Source organism: Natator depressus, chromosome 1, assembly GCF_965152275.1.
Source record: "Natator depressus isolate rNatDep1 chromosome 1, rNatDep2.hap1, whole genome shotgun sequence".
Lineage (NCBI taxonomy): Eukaryota > Metazoa > Chordata > Testudines > Cheloniidae > Natator > Natator depressus.
The window spans coordinates 29,132,255-29,158,972 of NC_134234.1; the positions used below are offsets into that span (position 1 = coordinate 29,132,255).

The window sequence follows — 26,718 nt, forward strand, 5'->3', positions numbered from 1 at the left end:
CCAGCTCTGGGTGATCAGAACAGAATGAATTTGTGAGGTTTTACACCATGGCTGTAGTGGAGGTGAAGCAAGTTTTCTCCTCCACCATAACAATTATGAAGTCCAGTGCAACTGTTACAGGCGAAGGACAGCTTGGAAAATCTGGGCTGCCTTTGCTCAGACAGACTCTTTTCTTGCTGCAAAGAGTGTTCTCTCTTCTTTGAGGACAATAGCAACTGGATCCAGACCAAACGGACTGCTTCAGTAGTAGCAGAGCTTTTTGAGAGGTTGGTGGAGGGGGAGAGGAGGAAAAAATACAATGGGAGAGAGTCTCTCACACACACTGCCTCTTTTACACTGAGTAGAAGGTGTAAATGTGCCCTAAAATCCCAGTTCTGGCTGGGAGAGAATTTCCCCAGTGCAAACACTGCAGCAAACAGCCATACGTGACCCCATCAGAAGCCCTTGGTATAGGGGCATGCTGCGGGTGGGGCTGTGGAGAGGAGTGTCATGTCATATATATGGCACTGCCTGAAATCTCTGCAGCTCTGGGACTGGGACTCAGGATGGAGTCTGCCATAACTTAGGCCAGGACTCAGTGCTAGTCTAAGTTCTGCAGAGCAGCATAGGATTGAGAGGGCACAAAGGTGTCTTAAAAGCCACCTTAGAGGTACAGCATGGACACTCACCCAATGTCTTTTCTGATTTAGTTTCCACCAGTCTGGCTCGTTAAAGGCTAAAGCTGTAGATGTGCTGGGAGAACTACAGTTTCTGACCTGCAAATTGGACCCTCAGCTATCTGGGCTGGTTAAATTTGTTGAGAGGTATGGGCCTCCATGTTTTGGAGATTGTCAACTTTCCTTTGTAGGCCAAGATGCTATCTTTGCTCAAGTGGCCTTTGGTTAGGCCTTCACTCAAGATGGAGCTGACAATCTCACTATCAGAATGTTCTGATTCTAACCATCCTGTTTAGAAAAGGTTATGGAGAAAGTAGCGACAAAGCCACTCTGGTTTCTTTTGGAGACTGCTGTGTTCCTTGACCTTTTCCAGAGGGAAGCTTTGAGCTGGCTTTTGTCCATGGTGGGGTTTGTTCATTAGTGTTGTGCACTGCCAGACCACATGCTCAGATAATATGATGGGGATTTTTTAATACATCCAAAAAGGAATGTCTGACACATCCATGTATAGATCTGTAGATCATGTATGCATTTTCCAGGGGTCTTTTTTTAAAAAAATGGTTCAATCTTTCCTGATCCTGGATTTAAAAAGGAAAATAGTCATTTTACTATCATCCAACAGCTTTGAAGTTTTGATGAACAGTGAAGAAAGCTGAACAGATAATTCTTCACTAATCTTTTAAATATCCACAAAAGCACATTGCACTCACACACTTTTAAGCCTGGTTCTTTAGAAGCTGTATGTCTTCCTCTAACTCTTCTTTTAGGTTTGCAGCTTCATCAGACCTGAACAGAAGCCTGTAATACTTCTTTCTGTGGTGACTATCTTTCTGGGAGGCATGCAGTGGGATGTTTTTTCCATAATAAAGCAGTCATCTGGATTGAATTGCAGATATCTAATCCTCACACAAACTACTCTTGTTTGGTTTTGTGAAATGAACAAAGACATCAATTTAGACATGCTCAGGACTGGATTTAGGCATCCCTCAGACCTCCTGATCGTACCAATGATTAACCAATGTGCCTTGGTCACTTTAACACAAAGGGGAAGCTTTGAATAAAAAAACTCTTTTTCACAAAGGGTCTGAATAGTAGATTTTCTTATATGTATATAAAGAAGAGAACTAAGGCAGCAGCAGAACAGTGTGGACAGAATGCGCTCATGGCTCCAGCAGTATTCCTGTAGTTTCGAAGTAGAGCAATTGCATTCAAACTATGACATCAATGAATGAAAGAAAATGTTTTAAGAATTCCTTATTATACATTGGTTCATACATTACAAAACCATCTTGCACCAGTGCTTCTATGATTCAATCTGAATCTATTTTCTCTGTCTTTTCTCCAAAATCCTGACTCTGAAATATCAATTTTTGCTAAACAAAAGTTGTAAACACTGGAGAGGATGTAGCTAGGGCCCAATTCTGCCGTTTTAAGGTTCCACCCCACAAATGGGGCATTTTGGCTACTATTTGCAAGGACAGCATAAACTATTTGCCATATCGCCCTTGCTTTTCTCAAGGTCTGCACAAGAATGTCTCATTACAGGAAGGGCGAGTTTTTTGCTACTCAAATACTGATGTTATAACTCAGGGCCACATGTTGCCCTTTTGAGCTGCATGGACTTAGATGCCTAACTTAAGACTTAAAAAATCTTGGCTTTGATGATAAAAGGCTCTAATAATATGATGGGAGGAGGCATAACCTGTTGAATGCTTGGGAAACAATGTAAAGTAGCAATTCTGGAGCTAAACTTCCATCTGAATGCAGGGCTATGTAGTGTCTTGCTTTTGGTGGGGATGGGTAGGTTTCATTTCTTTATTGCATATTCTCAGTCATCACTAAATGCTAAACTAAGCAAACAAAAGGATCATAGAAACGTAGGACTGGACGGGACCTTGAAAGGTCATCTAGTCCAGTCCCCTGCACTCATGGCAGGACTAAGTATTATTTAGACCATCCCTGATGGGTGTTCGTCTAACCTGCTCTTAAAAATCTCCAATAATAGAGATTCCACAACCTCACTGCAATTTATTTCAGTGCTTAACTGCCCTGACAGTTAGGAATGTTTTCTTAATGTCCAACCTAACCTGCCCTTGATCCAATTTAAGACCATTGATTCTTGTCCTGTCCTCAAAAGCTAAGAAATTTTTTTTTCTCCCTCCTCCTTCTAACAACCTTTTATGTACTTGAAAACTGTTATCATGTCCCCACTCAGTCTTCTCTTCTCCAGACTAAACAAGCCCAGTTTTTTCAATCTTCCCTCATCAGTCATGTTTTCTAGACCTTTAATAATTTTTGTTGCTCTTCTCTGGACTTTCTCCAATTTGTCCACATCTTTCTTGAAATGTGGTGCCCAGAACTGGGCACAATACTCCAGCTGAGGCCTAATCAGCGCAGAGTAGAGTGGAAGAATTACTTCTCAGGTCTTGCTTACAATACAATTGTGCTTCAGCACTGAGGAAGCCATGTAATCTTCTCCAGGATATTATTCCTATTTTTAACAATGCTACTGCTCAACATTTGAATCCAGGGCTTTGTAGCCCTTTACCAGGCTCAAAAAATCCCCCAAAAGGATTTAAACTCCCACTATGTTGCTCCATTTCTATTTGTAAACTAGCAGATTATATTGTAGAAAATCAGACTATTCTGGGTCTTGTAAAAAGCATTCTGCACTTAAGAGTAAATTTGACTATTTCAGACACAGTAAATTCCACTTGAGTCCTCTGGATTGTTAAACACATTTTTACTATAAAAGTCCAAATTCTGCCCTCACTTATACTGGTGTAATCCAGAGGAAACTCCATTGACTCCAGTGCATTTCTACCAGTGTAAATAAAGGCAGAATTTGGATCCAGGTGAATGCCATGTACAAATGTCTCATGTTTTCTATACTGGAGCAGTCAATGGGGCTGCACAAGTGTCAATGAGAGTAGAATTTAGCCCTGTGACTTTGACAAGCCTATTTCTGCCCTCAGCTACGTGATTTCATTGAGGTTTAGTGCCATATAGATGAGGGCCAACAAATATCATCATAGCTACATATAAGTACAAGAGATGTGGGGCAGGTATAAACCAGAATAAAATCTGTCCTCTACTGAATAACACCTGCCCAGAAAAAAATATACCATCTAGCACACTGGGTGACAGAGAAAAAATAAAGACAAGGAGATGTGTAATCACTCACTGTGATGCTCTGTACCTCGGGGAACCCCCAGAACCCCCATGTTCATCCTTGTAAAATGATTGTGTGGTATCCAGTGCAAAGTTTGTCTTGTCAGGTGTCTTCAGAAGGCTCATGATGCACTGAGCATTGTTGTTATAGTTTTGTTAATGGTTATAATTTGATGTATATAGTTATGAGGCTGAAAATGTGTCTTCATGGCTTAAAATAAGCCCAGGCAAAAACTCTCCAGAGCAGAGAGGCAGTTCACACCTCATCAGGGCATGTATGGGACAAACCCAGCCCAGCCTCACAGGAACAAAGGATGCTGGCCTAAGCAGCAACAAAAGGATCTGTTAGACTCTCGAGTGAGTCACCCCCCATTCCTTTGGTCAGTTTGGGACTGCGATGAGGTAATGCTCACCTGCCTCTGAAGGCGGGGGGCGGGGAGGGGAGTCAAGAGGGAAGAAAGAACATGATAAAAGGGAGCAACGTTTGCCATGCTCTTCCTCTCCCTTCCACCTCCATCTACAGACACCACACCAAGCAACTGAAGCGCTGATCAAAGGGGAGAGCCTGGCTGAAGGGCAACCAGCCAGCCTGTGGTGAGAAGCATCTAAGTTTGTAAGAAGCATCTAAGTTTGACCAAATCTGATTTGTTGTGTTTTGACTTATAATAATTTAAAATATATCTTTGTCGTTAATAAATCTGTTGTTTATTCTACCTGAAGCAGTGTGTTTGGTTTAAAGCGTGTCAGAGACTCCCCTGGGGATAACAAGTCTGGTGCACATCAATTTCTTTGTTAAATTGATGAACTCATATAAGCTTGCAGTGTTCAGCGGGCATAACTGGATACCGCAAGACGGAGGTTCCTAGGGTTGTGTCTGGGACCGGAGATATTGGCTAGTGTCATTCGGTGGCACAATCCAAGGAGCAGCTTACGTGCGTGAACAGCCCAGGAATGGGGGTTCTCACAGCAGAGCAGGGTAAAGCTGGCTCCCAGAGTCAAGGATTGGAGTGACCTAGCAGATCACCAGTCCAGATAACACCAAAGGGGAACATCACAGTCATCCTCTGAAAGAAAAAGGAACCCATGAAATGTTTAAACACTTATTCACATTTGGATCCAAGAGGGAGATCTAGTTTTATTAATTTATACACCTGGGGTGAAACAAATACTCTAAAAAGTTCTTAAATATTTATACTCTACACCCACAGATTTTCAGCAGCCATAATAGTTTATCATGTGAATTCTCATACATTTATCTTTTTAACAAACACTTTGGGGTTTTTTTTTTAAGTGGATCAAATTCACTCTAAGAAGTAATTTAAAGAGAGGTGGGCAACATGCTAAGGCCCAATGCTTTCCTTGCAGAAAGTTCAGGCCTAGCCACTGATGGAAGTTCTACACACATGTATTAAGAGAAACATCACAGTCACACAAACCCCCTCTCAGTTGTTAGTCATGAGCTCTCTTCCTAGGGCTAATCCTGTGAGTAAGGGCTATTTACATGAGTAAGGATTTCCAGGGTTGGTCCCAAACCAATAAGACAAACAAGGAAATTCACAGGGCATAATGGAGCTGTGGACCGAATTCTTCAATCAGACACAGACTGTGAAGGTGTGATTGACTTCAATGAGCATTCTGCTTGTGTACAGACTGCAGGATCAGCCCTACACCCATAACGCATCCAGTTACACCCATAGGTATCAGATCAGCACCCAAAGCAATTAGACCCCATCCCTTGCTTTCTGTCCTTCATGTTGCTCCAAACACAATTGTTACTGGAGATAAATTCTGTCCCTAAATGCACGTACGTAACAACCACTGAGCTCCAAACTTTTACTCAGGCAAAATTCCCCTTGACTTCTGATCAGGGCAGAGTGCAGGATTTCAGTATTGGGGCTATTGACTGTAATGTGAACAGAGGGTACACATCCGATGACAGAATTTTGTCCTAAGTAGTAATGTACAACAATAGATTGTCAATTTTGAGGCATTAAACAGGGGGAGGAATAAAATATAGAATGCAAACCAACCAGACACAGTAAAAATGAATTACAAGCAACACTCCAAAAGTACAGGACAGTACAGTAACGGAATTCATGACATATTAATGATCAAAACTTCTGAAGCTCCAATCACGCTCTCATTGAAGGCAGTTGGGGTTTTGCCATGGAATTCAATGACAGCTGGATTGGTCCCTTTGTCATGCATTGTAAGTAGAAGGACATCTTAGCTGCCAATTTAATTTCATTAATCATGTGATGGCAATACAAATATAAAGAGATGTTTAACAGAAACCACAATCATTTGCTTGATATTTGCTGTTCAGCACAGATAAGATTGAATCATTAGCAGTCATTTGAATCAGTTATGATAGAACTGCAAGATCATTAACTACTAGAATTCTTTTCATAGAGTTTATGGCCATAAAGGCCATTATGACCATCTAGTCTCACCTCCTGCATAACACAAGCCACAGAATTTCACTCAGCAATTCCTATATTAACCCAGCAAATAGTCCTGTGGCACCTTATAGACTAACAGATGTATTGGTGAATACCCACTTCGTCTGATGCATGTAGTGGAAATTTCCAGAGGCAGGTATAAATATGCAAGCAAGAATCAGGCTAGGGATAACGAGGTTAGTTCAATCAGGGAGGATGAGGCCCTCTTCTAGCAGTTGAGGTGTGAACACCAGGGGAGGAGAAACTGCTTTTGTAGTTGGCGAGCCATTCACAGTCTTTGTTTAATCCTGAGCTGATAGTGTCAAATTTGCAAATGAACTGAAGCTCAGCAGTTTCTCGTTGAAGTCTGGTCCTGAAGGTTTTTTTTGCTGCAGGATGGCAACCTTTACATCTGCTATTGTGTGTTCAGCGAGGTTGAAGTGTTCTCCTACAGGTTTTTATATATTGCCATTCCTAATATCTGATTTGTGTCCATTTATCCTTTTACGTAGGGACTGTCCAATCTGGCCGATGTACATAGCAGAGGGTCATTGCTGGCATGTGATGGTGTATATTACATTGGTGGACGTGCAGGTGAATGAACCGGTGATGGTGTGGCTGATCTGGTTAGGTCCTGTGATGGTGTCACTGGTGTAGATATGTGGGCAGAGTTGGCATCGAGGTTTGTTGCATGGATTGGTTCCTGAGTTAGAGTTACTATGGTGCGGTGTGTAGTTGCTGGTGAGAATATGCTTCAGGTTGGCGAGTTGTCTGTGGGCGAGGACTGGCCTGCCTCCCAAGGCCTGTGAAACTGAGGGATCATTGTCCAGGATGGGTTGTAGATCACTGATGATGTGTTGGAGAGGTTTTAGCTGAGGACTGTATGTGATGGCCAGTGGAGTTCTGTTGGTTTCTTTCTATATTAACCCAGTAATGTGTGGTTGAACTACCTTGCAACAGCTTTGAAAGTTGGGAGAAAATAAAATAAATGGTGTGAGTTATTTTGATGTATACTTCTCCAATAATTTAGATATATATCAAGAAAGACCAGGGTATATTGGTCGATCACAGGAGGACTATGAGCCACCAATGTGATGGGGCTAGGAAAAAGGCTAATGCTATCCTAGGATGCATTAGGCGAGGTATTTCCAGTAGAGATGGGGAAGAGTTACCACCATAATACAAGGCATTGGTGAGCCCTCATCTGGAATACTGTGTGCAATTCTAGCTTCCCAATATTTAAGAAAGATTAATTCAAACTGGAGCAGATGCAGAGAAGGGCTACTAGGGTGATCAGAGGAATGGAGAACCTACCTTAAGAGAGGAGAATTAGGAGCTTGGCTTGTTTAGCCTAACTTAACAAAGGCTGAGGGGAGATACGATTGCTCTCTATAAATACATCAGAGGGATAAACACAAGGGAGGAAGCGGAGTTATTTAAGTTAAGGGCCAGTGTTGGCACAAGAACATGGATATTAACATCAACAAGTTTAGACTTGAAATTAGATGAACATTTCTAACTATCAGTGGAGTGAAGTTCTGGAACAGCCTTCCAAGGGGAATAGTGGGGGTAAAAAACCTAACTTGTTTCAAGACTGGGCCCTGTCTATATTACAAAATTACTTTTGTATAACTACACCGCTCAAGGATGTGAATAATCCATATCCCAGAGAGACGTAGTTATACCGACCTAAGTGCCAGCGTATAGAGCGCTATACCGTCATAGCTATCACCTCTGGCAGAGGCAGAGTTATTAAGCTGACGGAAGAGATCTCTCCCATCGGTTTAAAGCATCTCCCATCGGTTTAAAACATCTTCACTAGACATGCTACAGCATCGCAGCTGCATCAGTGCAGCTGCACCACTGTAAATTTGTAGTTTAGACTTGCCCTGAGCTTGGTAAGTTTATGGAGGGGATGGTATGATGAGGTTGCCAGTCCTGCACCTGCTTTTAGTAAATAGCTCCAAATACCAGAAATGGGACACTAGATGGGGAGGGATCTGAGTTACCACAGAGAATTCTTTCCCAGATGTCTGACGGGTGGGCCACGCCCGCATGCTTAGGGTCTAAGGCCTGGTCTACACTATGGCATTAGGTTGACATATGCCGCATTAGGTTGAATTTATAATGTGTATGTCTACACTACCGAGCCCTTTCCGCCGACCTAAAGGCCTTGTAAAATCGATGCCTGTACTTCACCTTGGTGAGAGGAGTAGCGCTAGAGTCGACCTTCCCGGGTCAAATTAGGGGTAGTGTAGACACAACGCTGTGTAATTCGACGGGATTGGCCTCCAAGAGGTGTCCAAGACTGCGCCAATGTGACCGCTCTGGACAGCACTTTCAACTCCACTGCACTTCAGCCACGTACACAGGAAAAGCCCCGGGAACTTTTGAATTTCATTTCCTTTCTGATCAGCATGGTGAGCTCACCACCACAGCTGACCATGCCTGCCCAGGGCTGCAAACGCGCTCCAGAATGGAGCATACAGGAGACACTGGATCTGATCGCTGTGTGGGGAGAAGAGTCTGTGCAGACAGAGCTCTGAACCAGCAGAAGAAATGCTGACATCCATGCCAAAATCGCACAGGGCTTGGGGGACCAAGGCTACTCTAGGGAGACACAGAAGTGCCGTGTGAAAATAAAGGCGCTCAGGCAAGCCTACCAAAAGACAAGGGAGGTGAAAAGTTGCTCTGGTTCTGAACCACAGATATGCCGCTTCCATGAGCAGCTGCATGTGATTCTAGGCGGGGACCCCACCAGTGCCCCATAACTCTCCCTGGATAGCTCCCAGGGGACCTGGGCGGCCATGGGCAACAAGGAGGAGGACATTGTTGATGAGGAAGAGGAGAAGGAGGAGGAGAATGCGCAGCAGGCAAGCGGAGGATCCATTCTCCCGACAGCCAGGACCTTTTCCTAACTCTGGAGCCAATCCCTTCCCAGGACCCACTGGAGCGGGACTGTGATGGTGGGGAAGGCCCCTCTGGTGAGTGCACACTTGTAATCACACTACAGGGGTTAAATGCTATTGTGTTTAATGTTTATTCTGAGGTAAACAATCGGGATACCGTGGCAGCCAGTCCAGCTACGCAACAGGTGCTCCCCAGAAAAGCCTGTTTATGTGCCAAGCGTTTCCCCACCAAAAAAATGTCCCTGGCTGTGCCCTGACACCATCTATCCTTTCTTGTGCGCTTACTATGCCTGCCTGCAAACCGAAATCTGCTGCCCAGCGCTCTGCTGTGTGTTGTACCTTACTGGTACGTGCTTCTTTCAAAAGACAAAATGTGGCCGTGTACCTCAGGGAATGTATTTACTGCTGTGAAGTGCTGCAATCATTGCAAGAGTTAACCTTCTGTTTTCAACAATGTATGTTCTGTAAAGCTACCCTTGTGGTTTTTTTCCCCTTGTAGCTGCAACCTTGTCTGTGGGTGCTTCCTCCACACCAGCACAAAGGCTGTCCCAGATGAGAAGGCAAAAAAAGTGGACAAGGGAAAACGTGTTCTGTGATTTGATGCGTTCCTCCAAGACTGACAAGGCCCAGCCGAATGCACGGAGGCTTACACTGTCGGAAAGCATGCGCACCGACCAAGAGTGCAGGAAAGCATGCAGGGAACAAGAGCATAACACACAAGAGGAGATGTTGCAGCTTATGCGGGAGCAAACAGACAAGTTGAGGTGCAGGAAAGGCAGCTAGACCTTAGAGTCCCGTTGCACCAAATGATAAACCAGCTGCCCTCCTCTCCAAGTTCCATATCCTCCTCTCCCAGACGGCCTAGAATGCGGGGGAGGGAGGGAGGGAGGTTCGTTATCCCTTGAACTCAACGCCAGGAGATGGTTCATGGAGCAGAAAGTTCTCATTCCCACAGCTTTGACTGCTAGACAATGCAGTTGTAATAAGGTACGTGTGCTTGCCCCTCCCACCCCTGTGTTATCAGGCCCTTAGACCTGGGCTATCTTTGCTATTCATTGCTGTCTCTGTTCAGTGTCTGTTAGCATAATAAAAATGCATGGATTGAGGACAAGAGGCTTTCATTCACTGTGCACACTGTGGTTGGTGGGGGTTTAGTTTACAGGGCAGTACCTGCGAAAAAATGGGGCAGGTTGGTAAGGAACAACACACAGAACTGTCAGATCAGTGTTGGGTCATTCATGAAACTGGTTTTCAAAGCCTCTCAGAGATGCAGTGCACCTCAATGTGTTCTTCTTATTGCCCTGGTGTCTGGCTTCTCATAACTGGCAGCCGGGTGATCTCCCGCAACACCCCACTGCTCCAAAAACTTTCTCCCCTTATTTTTACAGATATTACGGAGAACACAGCAAACAGCAACAACAATGGAAATATTGCTTTTGCTGAGGTCTAACCTAGTGAGTAAACTGCACCAGGGCCCCTTTAAACATCCAAAGGCACTTTCCACCATCATTCTGCACTTGCTCAGCCTATGGTTGAACTGCTCCTTACTGCTGTCCAGGCTGCCTGTGTACGGCTTCATGAGCCATGGGAGCAAGGGGTAGGCTGGGTCTCCAAGGATAACTATTGGCATTTCAATGTCACCAATGGTAATTTTCTGGTCTGGGAAGAAAGTTCCTTCTTGCAGCTTTCTGAAGAGACCGGAGTTCCTAAAGATGCATGTGTCATGTACCTTTCCCAACCAGCCCATGGCGAAACGGCCCTTGTGATCCACTAGGGCTTGCAACACTATTGAAAAGCACCGCTTGTGGTTTATGTACTCTTTGGCAAGGTGGCAATATAGGGATATGCGTTCTGTCTATCGCCCCACCACAGTTAGGGAACCCCATGGCGGCAAAGCCATCCACTATGTCCTGCATATTTCCAAGAGTCACTACCCTTCTTAGCAGAAGTGAACTGATTGCCCAGGCTACTTGGATCACAGCAGGCCCCCCTGGTAGATTTACCCACTCCAAACTGATTCCTGACTGACTGGTAGCAATCTGGTGTTGCAAGCTTTCACAGGGCTATCGCCACTCGCTTCTCAACTGTCAGAGCAGGTCTCATTTTGGTATTTCTGCGCTTCAGAGCTGGAGGAAGCAATTTGCAAAGTTCCATGGAAGTGGCCTTACACATTCGAAAGTTATGCAGCCACTGCTCCTCATTCCAGTGCTCCTCATTCTATGTGGTCCCAACAGTCTGTGCTTGTTTCCTGGGCCCAGAAGCGGTGTTCCACCATGTCAACAAGCCCGGCTGCTGTTGCCAGCATGTGCAAATTGCTCCATTCCATGACTTCCAGCACGGCTATTTGCCTGGCATCACATTCTTCCACATGGCGGCTCCTGGCTAGGCTCTGCAAATATCGCAGGACAATGCGTGAGGTGTTTGCGACACTCACAGCAACAGTGTCCAGCTGAGCAGGGTCCATGCTTGCCATGCTATAGCATCTGCATGGGTAACCCAGGCTTAGGAGTGAAAATGATTGTCTGCCATTGCTTTCAGGGACGGAGGGAGGGAAGGAAGGAGGAGGCAAGTGCATCATGGGAGGCTGATATATACCCAAAACAACTTGCAAAAATGTTTTTGTCCCATCAGGCATTGGGAGCCTAACCTAGAATTCCAGTCGGCAGCAGGAACTGTGGGAAAGCTGAGCACAGTGCATCGCTCCGTGAGTCGATGCTAGCCATGGTAGTGAGGATGCGCTCCGCCGACGGAATGTGCATAGTGGGGACATGCAGCATCAACTTTGTAAAATCGGAGGCTAAATGTCGACTTAAATAAATTTGACCTAATTTGACATACCCTAACTGATCACCCTATTTGGGGTTGGGAAGGAATTTACCCCACAGAACAGATTGGTAAAGACCCTGGGTTTTTTTTTGCCTTCCTCTGCGTTGTGGGGGATGGGTCACTTGCCGGTTTGAACTTGAGTAAATGGTGAATTCTCTGTAACGTGAAGTCTTTAAATCAAGATTTGAGGACTTCAGTAACTGAGCCACAGGTTATGGGCCTATTACAGGAGTGAGTGAGGTTCTCTGGTCTGGGATGCACAGGTGAGACTAGATGATCATGATGGTCCCTTCTGGCCTTCAAGTTTGAGCATTCGACTGAGCTGGCATCATAGGGACTCCGGCAACTTGGTTTACACCAAACATTCAGGTTCTTATTTTTTTTAAAATGAGATGATGGTGTTTACACTGCACATGCCAATATTTTCATGAGACTCTTTTAAAAATGCAAAGACAAAAGAATTTGGTGGATATAAACATTCCCTTTTCAGAGTTGTGATCCTAGAAACAACAGCTTTGTGGCAGTGCATGGGACCCTGGAAATGAAACTGACTAGAAACAAAACTGAAACAGACCTGTAGTTTCACTGCTGGAACTGAGCGAAACACACAAAAAAGGAAACAAACTGCATAAACAGTGTAAAGCAATTGAGAATTTTAAGTCATTCGGTTTTAATTATCCATGATGTTATCTGTAACACAGGGATGGAAGCTAAGAACATATGAGACTTTTATTTTGACAGTATCCTAGTTTTCCCCCCCTTTGCTGCTTTCCCCTACAGTGTCAGTATTACAGTGGGATGGGGTGGCATTCTTTAAAGTGCTGGAATAGTAGCAGTTCCTGCGAGTCAAATCAGCTGCATGGGTGAAGGTCAGCCCTGTTTGGACATTTTGTGACGCTCCAGGTGTGATTTTACTTGCCAGGAATAAAAGATCACCAGTCTCCGCGAGAACATCACTGTCCCGCTAGCCAGGGACCAGGTTGTTCCTGAGACTCCCTCTCCCTCCCACCTTCTCTCACAGCTAGGGCTGGTCCTAGCGGGTGAATTTGTTGCATTAGCCAGACATGTCACAAGTAGCTGCATAGTCTCCCCCACCCTCCACAAAGTCAATTGCAGCTACCAACCCCTCTCCCCAAAAGTCAATGACTGTCCCCTACAATACATCCGTGCATCCTGATGCTGCTGCCACTGTGTCTGCTGCTCTCCGTGGGGCCCAAGGAGCCCTGGGCCAGAGTTGAGGGATACTGGGAATGTGTTGCCATCGTCACTTCCACCTGGCCAGATGGAGCAACTGCTGGAAAGCCAGCTCTGGAGTGGAGCAAGGTTGCAAACAGAGGAGGTAGTGGGGGTGGGGGCTGATCTCTTGGGGCAAGAATGCCGTGAACTCTGTAGCCGGCTGCACAGCCATTGGGGAAGCAAAGCCTCCCTGTGCCAACAGGTCTGTCCCTGGGGCAGTGGTGGTGATGGTGAGGGCTCAATGGCAGTAGGGGGTGGCGGGGGCAGGAAGGGCTGGGCCCCTCCCAATGGACAGAGGTGGGGGACAGGGATTCCCCTGACTCTATGTGCAGGGGGCTGAGAGCTGGCCCAGCTTTTGCTGTGCAAAGTAGAGCCCGGGAAAGGCTCCTCCCCCCCAGTGTCAGGGTCTTCCCCCAAAGGAGTTCCCATCCTATTGGAGTGGGCGCAGGGGGAGGGCTTCCCCAAGCTCTGCCTTTAAAAGGCCAGGCTTAGCACTTAGCTGGCTAAGTGCAGGAGCTGGTTAGCACAGCCAGCACAAGGGGATGTGTTCCCCGATGGACTGGGGGGCAGCGAGCCCCAAGGGCAATCCCTTATGGAATGAGGCGGGAGCCAGACAACAGAGGGGAGAATGGAAAGGCCACTGGGCCATCCCCATAGACTAAGGAGGGGATGGACATTGGAGCAGTAGCAATTTTAAGGCAGTGGGGGCATCAGCAATTCAGGGGGGGGGGCAGCAGCCCACAACTGAGTAACTGGAGTAGAGGGGTGTGGTGCAAAAATGTTGGAGGATCAGGGAGGGTCAGGAGTAACACTCTGGGGGTCAAGGTATCTGGAGCAGTGTGTGGGTTGGAGGATTGGGCAGGCAGAAGCATGGAAGATCAAGTGACTGGAGCTGGGGAGGATGGGGGTCAGGTCAGGATGGCTGGAGTAGTGTGGTGGGAGTGCAGGGGCCGTGACAGGACTGAGGAAGGGGAGTCGGAGGATTTGGGCTGAAGCAGTCAGGGGGGCCTTCACTAGCTGGGAGCAACTCTCACTCCTTGGCCTGCTCCTTTCTGGGCAATATGAGCCGCTACCCTCCCACATCGGGCCCTTAAAGGGCCAATGGCATGTCCCTTGAATGCATTGCTTTTCCGTGGCTGTGTATGCAATCACAGTTACTCTGTAGGAGAGTAGGAAAATGCATGAGTGCTATGCAAGGTGCGTGACATTTGGCAGGGCTGGGACAAGACTTATGCACTACTTCGGTCCCACTTACCCCATTTAGAGGCTGTAAATGGGACTTAAGGAGTTAATATGCTTTGTGCTGGCCCTTGCCTACAAGCAGATAAACTCACTCTGTGTGTCTTGACCCACAGGCTTGGTATGTTGGGCAGCAGTGTAGTGGTTCAGATGCAAAAAGCCTTAACTAACCCCCAAATCTGAAATGGCATAAGAAATCCTTCTGGTGACACTGGCATTGAACATTTCCCCTTAGAACAGGTGCCCACTTGCCTTGATTTAATGGGAACTAATTCATAACCCACCAAGAGACTAAAACAGTAGCTGAAGGGCATGAAACGTTGTCATTGCCAAGAAATCAATTCCACAGAACTCCTGGAACTTCTAAAAATAGCCAGGATACAATTAATATTTTAAACCATGTGAAATCACACACAATACAAAATAATCTTTTACATGTTGAAATTCTTTGAGATTACGATAACATGTAATGATACACGGATAGTGAATTTAAATCAAACTAGAAGGGAATCACTGCTTAACAGACACAATTTAGACTCATGAGAAAAAATGTTAGTTCCATTTAAAATATTCTAGTACTCTGATATTTCTGACTCATGTAAATGTCAAATCATAGTCCAATAGCTCAAACCATGCAGAGTTTTGTCACACCTTTCTATTAAGGTTCCATTTATAAAAGGCTTATAAAGGATTAGTAAATTATTAATATATGCTACAAGTCCTGTATGTTATAAACATGAGTTGTATGTGTTTACAAATGGTTATAAGTACACCAGTGGAAGATATTATATACGGTCATAAGCAAATGATTGACCAGCTAAGCTCTGTAACAATAAATTTACCTTTTACTAAAAAATCTATTAATCATTTATTAACTCTTAATAATAAATGCCTTATAATCTGTTTATGAATGGAACCTTCATATAAAGAGTGACCCAGATTTTAAAATGTTGTGATACATATAACTTTACTGCAGTCATTATTTATAAGAATGAAGATATTGCCTCAACCTGTAGAAAAATAAAATCTCCCTCTCTAATGGACAGTCTTAGCAAACAGAAGTTGTTTGGAACGCATTTTTTTCAAAATATTCCTGTAATTTAATGAACCAAATGAATATCTGAATAAATAGACATCAATGATGACATTCACATGAAGGAAAGAGACACCCAGAACATTTTGATTGATTTACTTGGTGGAATTTTGATAGCTATTGAAAAAACATACTATTAATGGTTAGGTGAAAAATAAATGGCGTTGAATAAGTGTCACTGCATAGTACGAGGAGGTATATACAGCCACATGTAAAAATGCATAAAACACAAACATTTATGTACAGCAATTTTTCCTTTCCATTTGTCTAGCGAAATACTGGTTTATAATATGAGAAAGTATAAAGCAGACATACATGCAACAAGGACATGACAGTTACATATAAAAAAACCTCAAAAGCTACAATAAAAAACCAGTTGAAACCTGGAATGTTTTCATATTGAGGTTTCAGGAGAGCTTCAGATTTGAATGTATCTGAAGTATTTTTAAAGGCTTGATCCAAAGCCACTTGAAATCAATGGAAAGTTCCCAAAGGTCCCATTCTGTCCTCCCCCACAACCCGATGTTTAAGTCTGAGGATGAAAATAAGCAATCATACCATACAAAACTTTGTATATTAGAATACAAAAGGTAACCATTTACTTTTTGTATAAAATACAACTTTGTAGATAGTATATTTATTTCACATATATATAAATATAACCCAAAGAATATGATTTTATTATTCCTACCAAAATATTATTATTAATTTGTTGTTTTTACAAAAGTTTACAAAACAAATAAATCTTTATATTTACAACCCAATACTGCAAAGAGCTCCTGGTCTAGGGTGAAAAATATAATATAAGGGTAGTGCATGCAGCCATTGTTACACAAAGAGAGATCAATTTAAAGAGACCGGGGTTCTTAAGAACTGAGACTGGGTTCAAGTTTTGGTCACAAAAGTCATTCATAAACTCACATTTAAAATGTAATGTGTATATCTTAACAGGACAGCAAATGGCCTTTGCTGCATGTGAGTTTAAATTTATTTAAAATATACAATGGTGAAAGAATTTAGACGCAATTAAGGGCCTTATCCAATGCCGGCCATCAATGGAAAGACTTCCATTAACGTCAACGGATGCTGGATTAGGCTGAGGGCCAAATCTTGTAGTGTTTGGGCCAGAGTCTCAGCTGTTCCCATTTACACCAGCTGAGGATCTAGTCTTCCATGTTCAGGGGGAAAATGCACGTTTTGCCTGCGTCAGGACTGTGGTAGGGGGCTCCTTGCTATCGGACAGCAGTGTCACATGAGTGCATATGCTTTTTTAGGTGGTTACCAGCCCACTTGCTCAGGGCTCATGATAAGAGCAATGAAGGAGGAGTGCATACTCAGCCACTGTTGCAACAGGAAATCACTCACTCATGCAAGAGCTTTAGCATCGCTGCTGACCGGCTTATTGACACTGTGTATGTGTGACAGAGGTGGGCTGATTTTGATCTTACACCTGATTTAAACTGGTGTAACTCCATTACAGAAATGGAACTGCTCCTGCTTTCTACAGGTGCCAGGGAGCACAGGCTCAGACCCCTGGTATCGCTCTACTCCCATATGTCCATATCGCTTCTCTCTAAATCAAGGTGGGACGTTACCTGACTTGTGCTGAAAAGCTGTTTTGTTTTTTGGGCTAAGCAATATCTGCCCTTCCATTCCTTAGGGATTGGCTAGAGGAGGCAGCCCAGCTTCCTGAGCCCAGGGGATGTGGTTGCGGGAGGGCGGCTGTTGGTTCTGGCAGTGCTGAACACTCCCGAAAGGGAGTGTCTGGGAGGGTTAGAAATGTAGTCAGAGTCCTGGCCCCCGCACTGGGAGGCTGATGCACCTTTTCTGAATCTCCTTGGAGATAAATCCCTCCGGACATCACGACCTCTTGTGCCGTGCATGTCTTCCCCTCTCCACCGTCCCAATGCAGCTCTACTTCTTGGAGCCATACCTGATTGCTCAGAGTAAGACTCTGGCCAGGCTCTGCACAGGCACATAAAGCAGGGAGGGTGTAGAGAGGTTTCCTCCTCACCCACCTCCATTTCACCTTCATGGTGTCTGAAAGCGGGAGAGGCGTGGATAGGACCATGGCTCTGACCCCACCTGCCCCGGCCAGCACAGCTGGTCAAGTGCATTGTGGGCACACGATGCCCCCTCTGTAGGGGGTGCTGGAGCTGCTGCTCTTGTGTGTGTATATGCCAGGAGTCCTCAAGGAGGAACTTCTCCACAAAGAAATGATGGATTAATTAAAACCCATAATGGTGGTATAGTGAAACCTTTTGAAGGAATATGTTCCTGGTCACCTCCAGGCATCTGCAAATGGGCTCTATATTCCCTAGCCTTATCTGACTCAGACTAGCTTTTGAAGGATTCTCACCACATCAGCGCAAGCAACATCTTGCTCACCTTGTCGGCAGTATCCCTTCCCTCATCCTCCTGCTATGAGATCAACTGGGAGAGTAACCAGGCTTCAGAGAGGTAGCCGTGTTAGTTTGACTCCTCATTGTTTTAACCAGGCTGTGAATTAACTGGTTTGAAGGGCCAGATTCTGGTACCTTGACTCGGGCTGAAGGGTACCTCACTCTGCAAGTAGTCCCATTGATTTCAATACATCAGCTGCACATCTTGGTTTCAGTGGGACAACTCAGAGATCAAGGGACGACTCAACCTGAGTAAAGTGAGTGGAATCTGGCCCACAGTGAGCATCCATGAAACCGTCATCAGCACTTTTAGTGCTCAAGCGTGTCTCTCTTCTGACTCCCTTGACCTGGTGAACGAGAGAGCTACGGATATGCTCCACAGGAGTCATGCTGTATGTTGTCAGACTGAATCAAAATGGAAGTCTTCCCATATGCACATAAAGCCCAGAGCTTGAGCAAGGATGAAGCAAATAGCTGGGTACATGTGGAACGCAAATATGGAGTGGGGAAGTATTCTTTTGGGGCCAAATCTTCCACCTCTATCTCACTCAAGCTGTCCATTCAAGTCACTGGCACCATCTGTGAGAGCAAAGAAGCAGAATTTGGCCCTTGAATTTTGGAATGGCTGATGGCATATTTACACCAGAAACTACACTGAACCTATTACCTATTGGAAAAACAGCTCCCTTGTTACAACAAACCAAATCCCAAGAGAGAGAGAGTAAAAGCTAGTGACCACTCCAGGGTGTGTCTCACACAAACTGCTTTCCTCCTTTCTTGAAAGGAACCACTTGCCCTTTTCTACACAAGTTAGGTGGTTTAAAATGAAATCAATTGAAAGGAAAAATAAGAGTTTCTACTATGTAGAAGTAAACAATTTTTATAACATACAAGAATTAGTTGTACAGAGGGCCTGATTTTGTGAGGCACAGTGTACTCTCAATGAGAGTGGAGAGCACAGAGCTCTTTGCTCAGGACTGCATGGGGTTAAGCCCATAGCGAGGTGGCCACTTGCATCTGAGACATGAAGTTTCATGATCTGCATACCGTTCAGGACTTCTGTTTGCCGAATGCATGTTACACACCTTCCTAAGCCAAATGCAGACAGCTCCCATGAGAACAACAGGTGCACTTCTAATGCCTTGGCCATAAACCCTCTCATCTGTTTTTAGCTTGACAAGTATAACTATCACCCTACATTATACTTTCATCTGGGGTAAGATTTAGAATCAGATTTTGTTCTTAGACCATCTCTTCAAACAGAGCAATCTCTCCACTTGGATCCTTATTTTAAACCATTGGTTCTTAGACAGCCCAACCACTGGAGAGTAAATTAATAAAGCAGATTGTTGACCTTTAAAGAGAGAGCTATAGTCAACCCTGCCCCTTAGTACTTAGAGCATGTATGTTTTATCATCAGCATTGTCTCTTATGAGTGGTTCCCCAAGATTTCATCAAGGTTGATGTCTTTCATCCAGTCATCATTACCAGGCTCTGTTTTCAATAAAGAATCTATAAAGTCCGAATCACTGTTGAGTGCAGGCCCTATATTGTCACCATGCTGGTTAAGAAAGTCAAAGGCTAAGTCATTCCCATGGTCAGTTCCTTGGTAAGCCCTAGAGTTTTGGTTGGTAGATGTAAAACTGGCTGACGGCAGGGATGATGGTGGTGTCATACTTGTTCCTGGGTGATTCAAGTTAGGCACAGTCTGTGCTCTGATCTGGTTAGCTCCTACACTTAAACCTCTTAGTGACCCAACAGGTTGTCCATTTATTGTTTGGTTCATTTGGTTTAGAGGAGGTCTCATTTGCGCTGCTGTTGTTAATTGGTTTGGAGGTGCCATAGCATGCTGAGGAAACTGCGGATTGCCTATGGAGCGCTGCAGAGACTGGTTAGGATATGGAGTGCTCGTCGGGAAACGAACTCCTGTAGGTTTCAGTGCATCCTGCTGCTTTGTTGCTGCCTCTGGAGGGGCCCAGTTCTGAGCAGCAGCACTGGAAGTGATCATCACATTCGATGGTCTTTGTGCTGGGATACCTGTCGCTCCGTGGTTTAAACCTGCTCTCCCTTGCTGAGAGTTAACCGCTGACCCAGTCCCAAAAGCTGTTACATTGTTTCCTTGTGCCAGGGCTGGCTGGCGAGACATCATGAGGTTATTTTGACTGGTTATGATTTGGTTTTGGTTTCTGTGTTGCTGTACTTGGTTCATTCCTGACGTCACGTTGTATGAGCTTGGTGGATTGCAAGGAATGTTTCCGTAACAGCCCATGTTCCGGGCTGCTGAAATAGAAGGCATTCTGGTTCCATGGGGAGTTGACAAAAGGCTAGAATTCTGTGACAAAATGCTATGAGTTGAAATAGGATTTGATAAAGACAGATTGGAGCTCATACTCACTGCCGGAGAACCACCTGGAAAATGAAAAGAAAACACAAAGGTCTGTATTGATAATTGTTTCATTAAAATGTGCAGTAGGTTAAAATCTAATTTCCATATAGCATAAGCTCTCAAATGGTGTATGTTGCCCTTGGTGGAGTGATGAAGACTTTACTGGTTGGCAAGGTCTACAAAATGCATACGAACCAAAGAAAGACTAGATCCAACTTCCATTTAAGCCAGTGGTGGTCTCTCCATTGACATAAGTGGGAGCTGGGTCAGATCCATAGGCCTTGACTGCAGTATCAGTAGCCTGCAGTTCTTCTTCTTCCAAACATTAGAAACAACAAAAAAAGGTCCTTGGCAAAAAAATTGACAACCACTGCCGAGGAGAGAGGAATTTACTGCATTTTCACGGCAATACAACACTAAGTATGGGAGGCAGTATACTTAAGTGATTAGAGCACAGCAGAGCAGGGATCAGGACTTCTGATTTCTTATTCATTCTGCCACTGATTCCCTGTGTGACTTTGGGCAAGTCACTTAATCATCCTGAGTTTCCTTATATGTAAAATAGGGATATATACTCATCATCCCTGTGCCTTCTAGGCATTGGAATAGAATGTTTTCATTTACCCCTTTCGACAGACATTTAATATTTTAATGTATATTTATACGTGACATAAGCTGTATCATTTTTTACCACTTATTATTATTTTGCCCACTGCGGGGTGTGTGGAATGGGATCTCTCTGTATCTGGGCCACAATCTGTGCAGTGGGCCACAATCAGCAAGAAACTAATTATCCTCACTGATTTTTCAACCCCTTCACAAGCTTCCCTCAGTCTGTTTCCTAGACATGGCCTTACAATACAGTTATATTTTCCAAATCAACATGACTGAACTTCAACAGCAGAAGCAGCCCTAGGAGTATGAGAGACTGGGAGAATCCAGACTGGTTCTTCCACAAAGCGCATCCTGGGCCCCTAATCTCAAAGAGTGCTATCAGTAGGCCACTAGGCTGCACTATACTTTTGGAACCAAAGTAAAAATCAGTGCTGAGTCACTAACCTCATTAATTAATCTCCAACTTTGACTGCACTAACAATTCATTTCTTGCCTACTGTTTATCTGAAATATGGTAACATTTGTCTGTGGTACCAAAGAAGGCCTGGGGCCTGATTCTCTTCTGATTAGCACCAGTGTAAATGAGGAATAGCTCCTCTGAAATCAGTGGAATTACATAGAGATGGAACTGCCGTAAGAGGAGAATTGGGCCTCTGTTACCAGGTTAAATAAAGGAGCCTTAATACATTTACAGACTCACTTCACTTACTGCTGGTCTGAGGCCATTCCTCAGGTGGAACATGCCAGCTCTTTAACAACCCCGAGTACTACCACCCCCAACTCAAGTGCCTTCCCATGAGATTGTTACAGGTCAGATGTGCTCAGGACCTTGCTTCCATATCTCCTCCAATAGACAAAGTTTGCTCTTTCTTTGCGTTACTATTTTTATTCTTGTATTTTTTAACCAAACTATTTTTCACTCTAATTTCTTCCAGATGGGAAGAAATGTCTTCCATAGCAGTGTTGTCCAGACAACATATCCAGTGCTTAGACACCAAGGGACACAGTGGAACCGAGGAGAATTTATTGCCAAGTTCACCTGCCATTGTCATGGGGTTTACTGTATTATAGAGGAAAAGAGCCCAGGAATGCAGTGCTTAATAATGTCTCTCGGTGTCTCCACGGTATTTCACTTAACTTCTTGCTGTTCTGAGCTGTTTCCCTTCTTCCATTACTTGAGCACAGCTATTCCCAGAAACAAGCAACAGATTCCCAGCTGCTGCTCCCTTGTGCAACAGTTTCCCAATCAGTCCATCTGGTGGTTTCCCTGCAAGCTCGTAGCAAAGCCCTGTCTCTTATTCCACTCGGAAAAGCTGCTCTGCTCCCTGTGTATATTCAATCATTGCTAGTGACTTGAGGGACAGAATAACAGTATACTTAATCCTGCTTTGGCATGGGGGGATGGACTAGCTGACCTCTTAAGGTCCTTTCCAGCTCTACATTTCTAGGATTCTGGTACTGCCAAGCCCAAACCTTCAATAATAAGGAGTCAGGCCCCAAAGTGTCATGAGGCTGGCATAACATTTGTGAGATTAAAAAAACAACAAACATTGGGGTTATTTTTATTTGTCATCTGATTTTTGAGTTTTAGGGTGTATTTGGGTCATATTTCCAAACTTTTCTCCACAACTACGAGGGCTAGAAACTTATTCTTTTTTAAATAAAAGCAGAGAGTCTTAGTGAATCATGGGACTCCAGGAGCTGGGGCTTTAAGAAAAAAAAACAAATATCACAAGATTTCCAATCAAATTGCAAGAGCTGATGGCGTGTTCACTCTTGGTTGCACTGCAGGTGATGATACAGCACAGACAAACTGGGTTCTATTCTTTCTGGGTCACTGTCATGGGAGCTGGCCCTTTCAGGGGAGTCAGGAACCAACCTACCTGTGACAGGCTCCTGTAAGGGAGAACAAGTCAACCCAGCCCCACCTGGAAGCAACTAAATTCCTACCTGGCTGGTTTGGCTAATTAGCCAATGAGCCAGCTAAAGGGTTACCAGGGCTCCGCTGGGGTGGTTCCCGGAGAGCTGGGAGTGGACAACAGGGGTGGATCACTCAATCAGTTGCTCTGTCCCGTTCACTCCCTATGAAGCATCTGGCACTGATTGCTGTTGGAAGACAGGATTCTGGGCTAGATGGACCCAATATTGACATTCTTATGTTCTTAGAGGACACTCCTGAGGAGAGTTGCTCCCAGGAAAGCTGAGCAAGAGAACTCTCCAGAGCAAGGAGCCTAGAGGATGTGCTCCTAGGTCCAGGAAACTTCCAAATAGTGTCAGGAAGCCCAGCCAGTCAGGAACTACAGTCCGCCCCACAAAAGAGCTGCAGCTGACACATCCTTCAGAGCCCTGGCTCTGGGGAAGGATTCTTTCAGATAGTGGAAAGAGACCTGGCTCAAGGGAAGGGACCCAAACTGAGAGAATACTTCTGGAGGGGCATGGTGGATACAGGTGGGAATGGATAAACTGAGACTGACTTTGTCAACCCACTAAGACTTTAGGTGAAGACTTGCTTGTATTTTCATTGGGTCTTTGGTTAATAAAATAGATCCCTCAGAAGGGGTATTGTTCCCTATGTAAAGCCTTGGTGAACTTAGTGATTACATCAAGGGAAACTGAAGCAGGGAGCCCCCCCTACAGTGCTAGACTTGGCCAAGAGGGGGCACTAAAGGGCAGGTACACCCTGTGACAGAACTGTTTGCTAAATTTGAGTCACCGACACCTGTGGAAACTTGCTGAAGACAATGGATTTGAGCAAATGTTAGGGGCATAACTTGACCTGAAGAACTTTGTTACTGAAGTAGACATATGGGAAGGAAAGAACCCAGCTGGACTCTCAGATCCAAACTGAGTTTACAAGGCAGGCTGTTAGAAAATAAAGTCCTTTTTACTTGTGAACTGAGCACATTAGATATGGAGATCACTGAAAAGCAAATGCTACAGAATCCCACAATCCTGTTTTTACAGGGTCATTCTTCAGAATAAAATCCCACTCTAATTTCATCTGCTGCATTTTCCTCACTTCCTGCCTCTCTATGTATCTCTTTTTATTTCATTTTTGTTCTCTCTCTATGCTGTGCAGCCTACCGTTAAGGTGGGGACACAATAAGAATAAAAATCCAAATCCATCCATCTTCAGTCCTTATTTAGGCACAACTCCCACTGAAGAAAGAACTTGGTCCAAAGGGATTATTCTGGAATATTGCTAATTATCTCTGTTAGACAGTTTGGGCAAGGAAAGTGAAAGGCATCAAATTTAAAATGGATCAAAAGAACTTTTCTTTTTACACAAAACTTAACTGACCTGTGGAACTCATTGCTACAAGATATCATTGGGGCCAAAGTTTCAAAAAAGGAGTAGATGATTAAATGGTTATTGAGCTCATCCACAATTACATCAGATAGGATAAAAATAAATGAATTAGGGATATAGGCCCTCAGATTTCAGGACATAAACCAACCATCTACTGATGGGGAGATTCTTCCATTCAGGGGGGGTTTCTTGCCTATTCCTCTGAAGCAGCTGGTACTGGCCAATGTCAGATACTTGATACCAGACTGTATGAAACACTGGCTAACTCCCATTATTATTATTATTATTATTTATTATTAATAATAATAATCAGCATTTTTCAATAATGCCATAGCTATAATATTGATGTTTTAGAAATGTACAGTATAGAAGCAACATTCAGAACCTGCTAGGGGAGATGTGTTTCAATCCGGACAGTTCCCCTTGAACATTTCCTGAGGGTGGAGGAACCTTCAAGACATTATTCTCCATTACTCCATGTACAGTTATTTACACTAGTGCAAGGTGAGTGTACAATGTTGCCACGTCAGAATGGTGGCATTTTACACCCACTTGGCACTTGCTTTTGCACTGATGTAAGTGACTACACAGAGAATCAGGCCCATATTGTTAGTACTTGCTGGGTCTTTCTGTCTGGTCTGCATAACCATGGCTTTCTTTTTGGTTAAGTGCGCTTACCAGAATACTGGTTTGCTTGTTGCATGCTGACCACATTCCTTCTCTGGTCTTTGTAATCTGGTGGCGGCCTTGTCAAGTGTCTGTTCAATTGATCTTGAGGAGCGATTTTCTCCTAGAGAATTAGAGCAGAAATGGAAATATGTTACTTCGTTTTCTTTCTACTTTCTACTCACACTTACAAAGTGGAAGCTGTTCCTTCCCTTTGCCCCACCCTGCCACAGCGATAGTGCAAACCAAAGTGTTGACATTGCTCTTTAGGGGCCTGATCTATTGAAGCCAGTGGAAGTCTTTCCTTTGATTTCAATGGACTTGAACCTGGTCCTACTCCCATTAAAATTACTGTGTGCTGGGTCAAGCCCCAGCAGTCTAGCAATCTGTTTTTCATTATTTTGTGTACCACTAACTCCGAAAACTCTGCCTCAGTCCAATTCACCCATGGTGTAAGTGGGTGTAACTCCATTAACTTCAGTGCGCCCACTTGGCAATGGGGATTTTGACTCATCATCTAAATGAGCTTTCTCTTGTATCACCTCTTATAGGTCACTCCTTTATACATTGGCATAGAGAAAGAACTTGAAGCCTGCACTGCAAATGTGTCGTCAGTAATAGGGTGCCTCATCAAGAACAGAACAGCCTGAGAAGTTGTGAGATGAAGCGGAAGATATATAATGCTTCAGTGGTCAGTATTCCGATGGCCCCTCACGGTCAAGATTGAAAAGAAGTTGGACACCATTCAGATGCAGCATCTCCAAATGATCAAAAACATTAAATGGTACAAACTCCTGTCGATTGAAGAGATCCGTTTTCTAACTAAACAGGTCCCGCTCTCTCAAACAGTAGCCCAACACTCTCTACAGTGGTATGGTCATCTGCTCTGAAAGCCTACCTACTTCCCACCGAGAATCATCTTCAAGTTTGACCCAGTGGAAGCAAAAGACCCTCTGGAAGCCCTGAAACATGATGGCTGGACTACATCAACACAGACCCATCCTTCACAGGTATTTACATGGTAATGTGCCAGATTTGAGTCAGGACAGAACATCATGGTGGCATATAATGCATTCAGTGGCCTCTATGCTGTCCAAGCAACAGCATGACAAGGAAACCCTTTATAGCTGGGAGGAGCTCCCTGTAAAAATCCATAAAGCCACTATATTATCCCACTTCACATTTCTCCTTAAAACTCCCCTCTGCTGCAATGACTACAAAAACACCTGACCATGGTTAGGCAGTTCATGTGCTATGGCTGCTATTTGTCACGATAATTAAAACTGTCTCACTGTTGCCTTGTGCTTCCCCACCACTTTGTTGCATCTGCTTGTCTTTCGTCTTATGCTAAGATTGTAAGTTATTTGGGGCAGGCACTGTCTTTTCGCTCTGTGTGTGTGTTTACAGTGCCAAATAGAAGGGAGCCCAATCCTTGACTAGACCCTTTCGGCACTGCTGCTATACAAATAACTAGTAACTTACTGTATGTAACAAATTACACGAATCCGCTCCATAAAAAGTCCCTTACTCTGCCCAGGTGTTTCGTGGATTGTTGTATAGCTAAAGTGAGAAAACAGCATTACAGATCCATGCTGCTTGAATGATGTCAAATGCAGCCGACAAAACTGCATGTTACCAGTTATTTAACGTGGTGATCACTATTATTTGAAGAAAATTTGTCTCAAAGAACAAGTTCTGTATAATGTTAGATTAGAAGCTGTTTGGAGGAGGGACTATGAGGTGGCGCTGGGTCTAATGCCATCAAGCC

At 44.3% G+C, this 26,718-nt stretch overlaps 1 protein-coding gene across 1 annotated transcript in view; it reads right to left on the minus strand.

Moving 5' to 3' along the window:
- Positions 1–15,079: 15,079 nt before the first annotated feature.
- MAML2 (mastermind like transcriptional coactivator 2) overlaps positions 15,080–26,718 on the minus strand; it is a 280,358-nt gene continuing 268,719 nt past the window's right edge. Inside the window, exons 4-5 of the mRNA XM_074957015.1 lie at positions 24,963–25,074; positions 15,080–20,382 (exon numbers count right to left, since the gene is read on the minus strand). Of these exons, the coding sequence (XP_074813116.1) occupies positions 19,403–20,382; positions 24,963–25,074 (1,092 nt within the window). The 3' untranslated portion in view covers positions 15,080–19,402. The remainder of the gene's footprint in view (positions 20,383–24,962; positions 25,075–26,718) is intronic.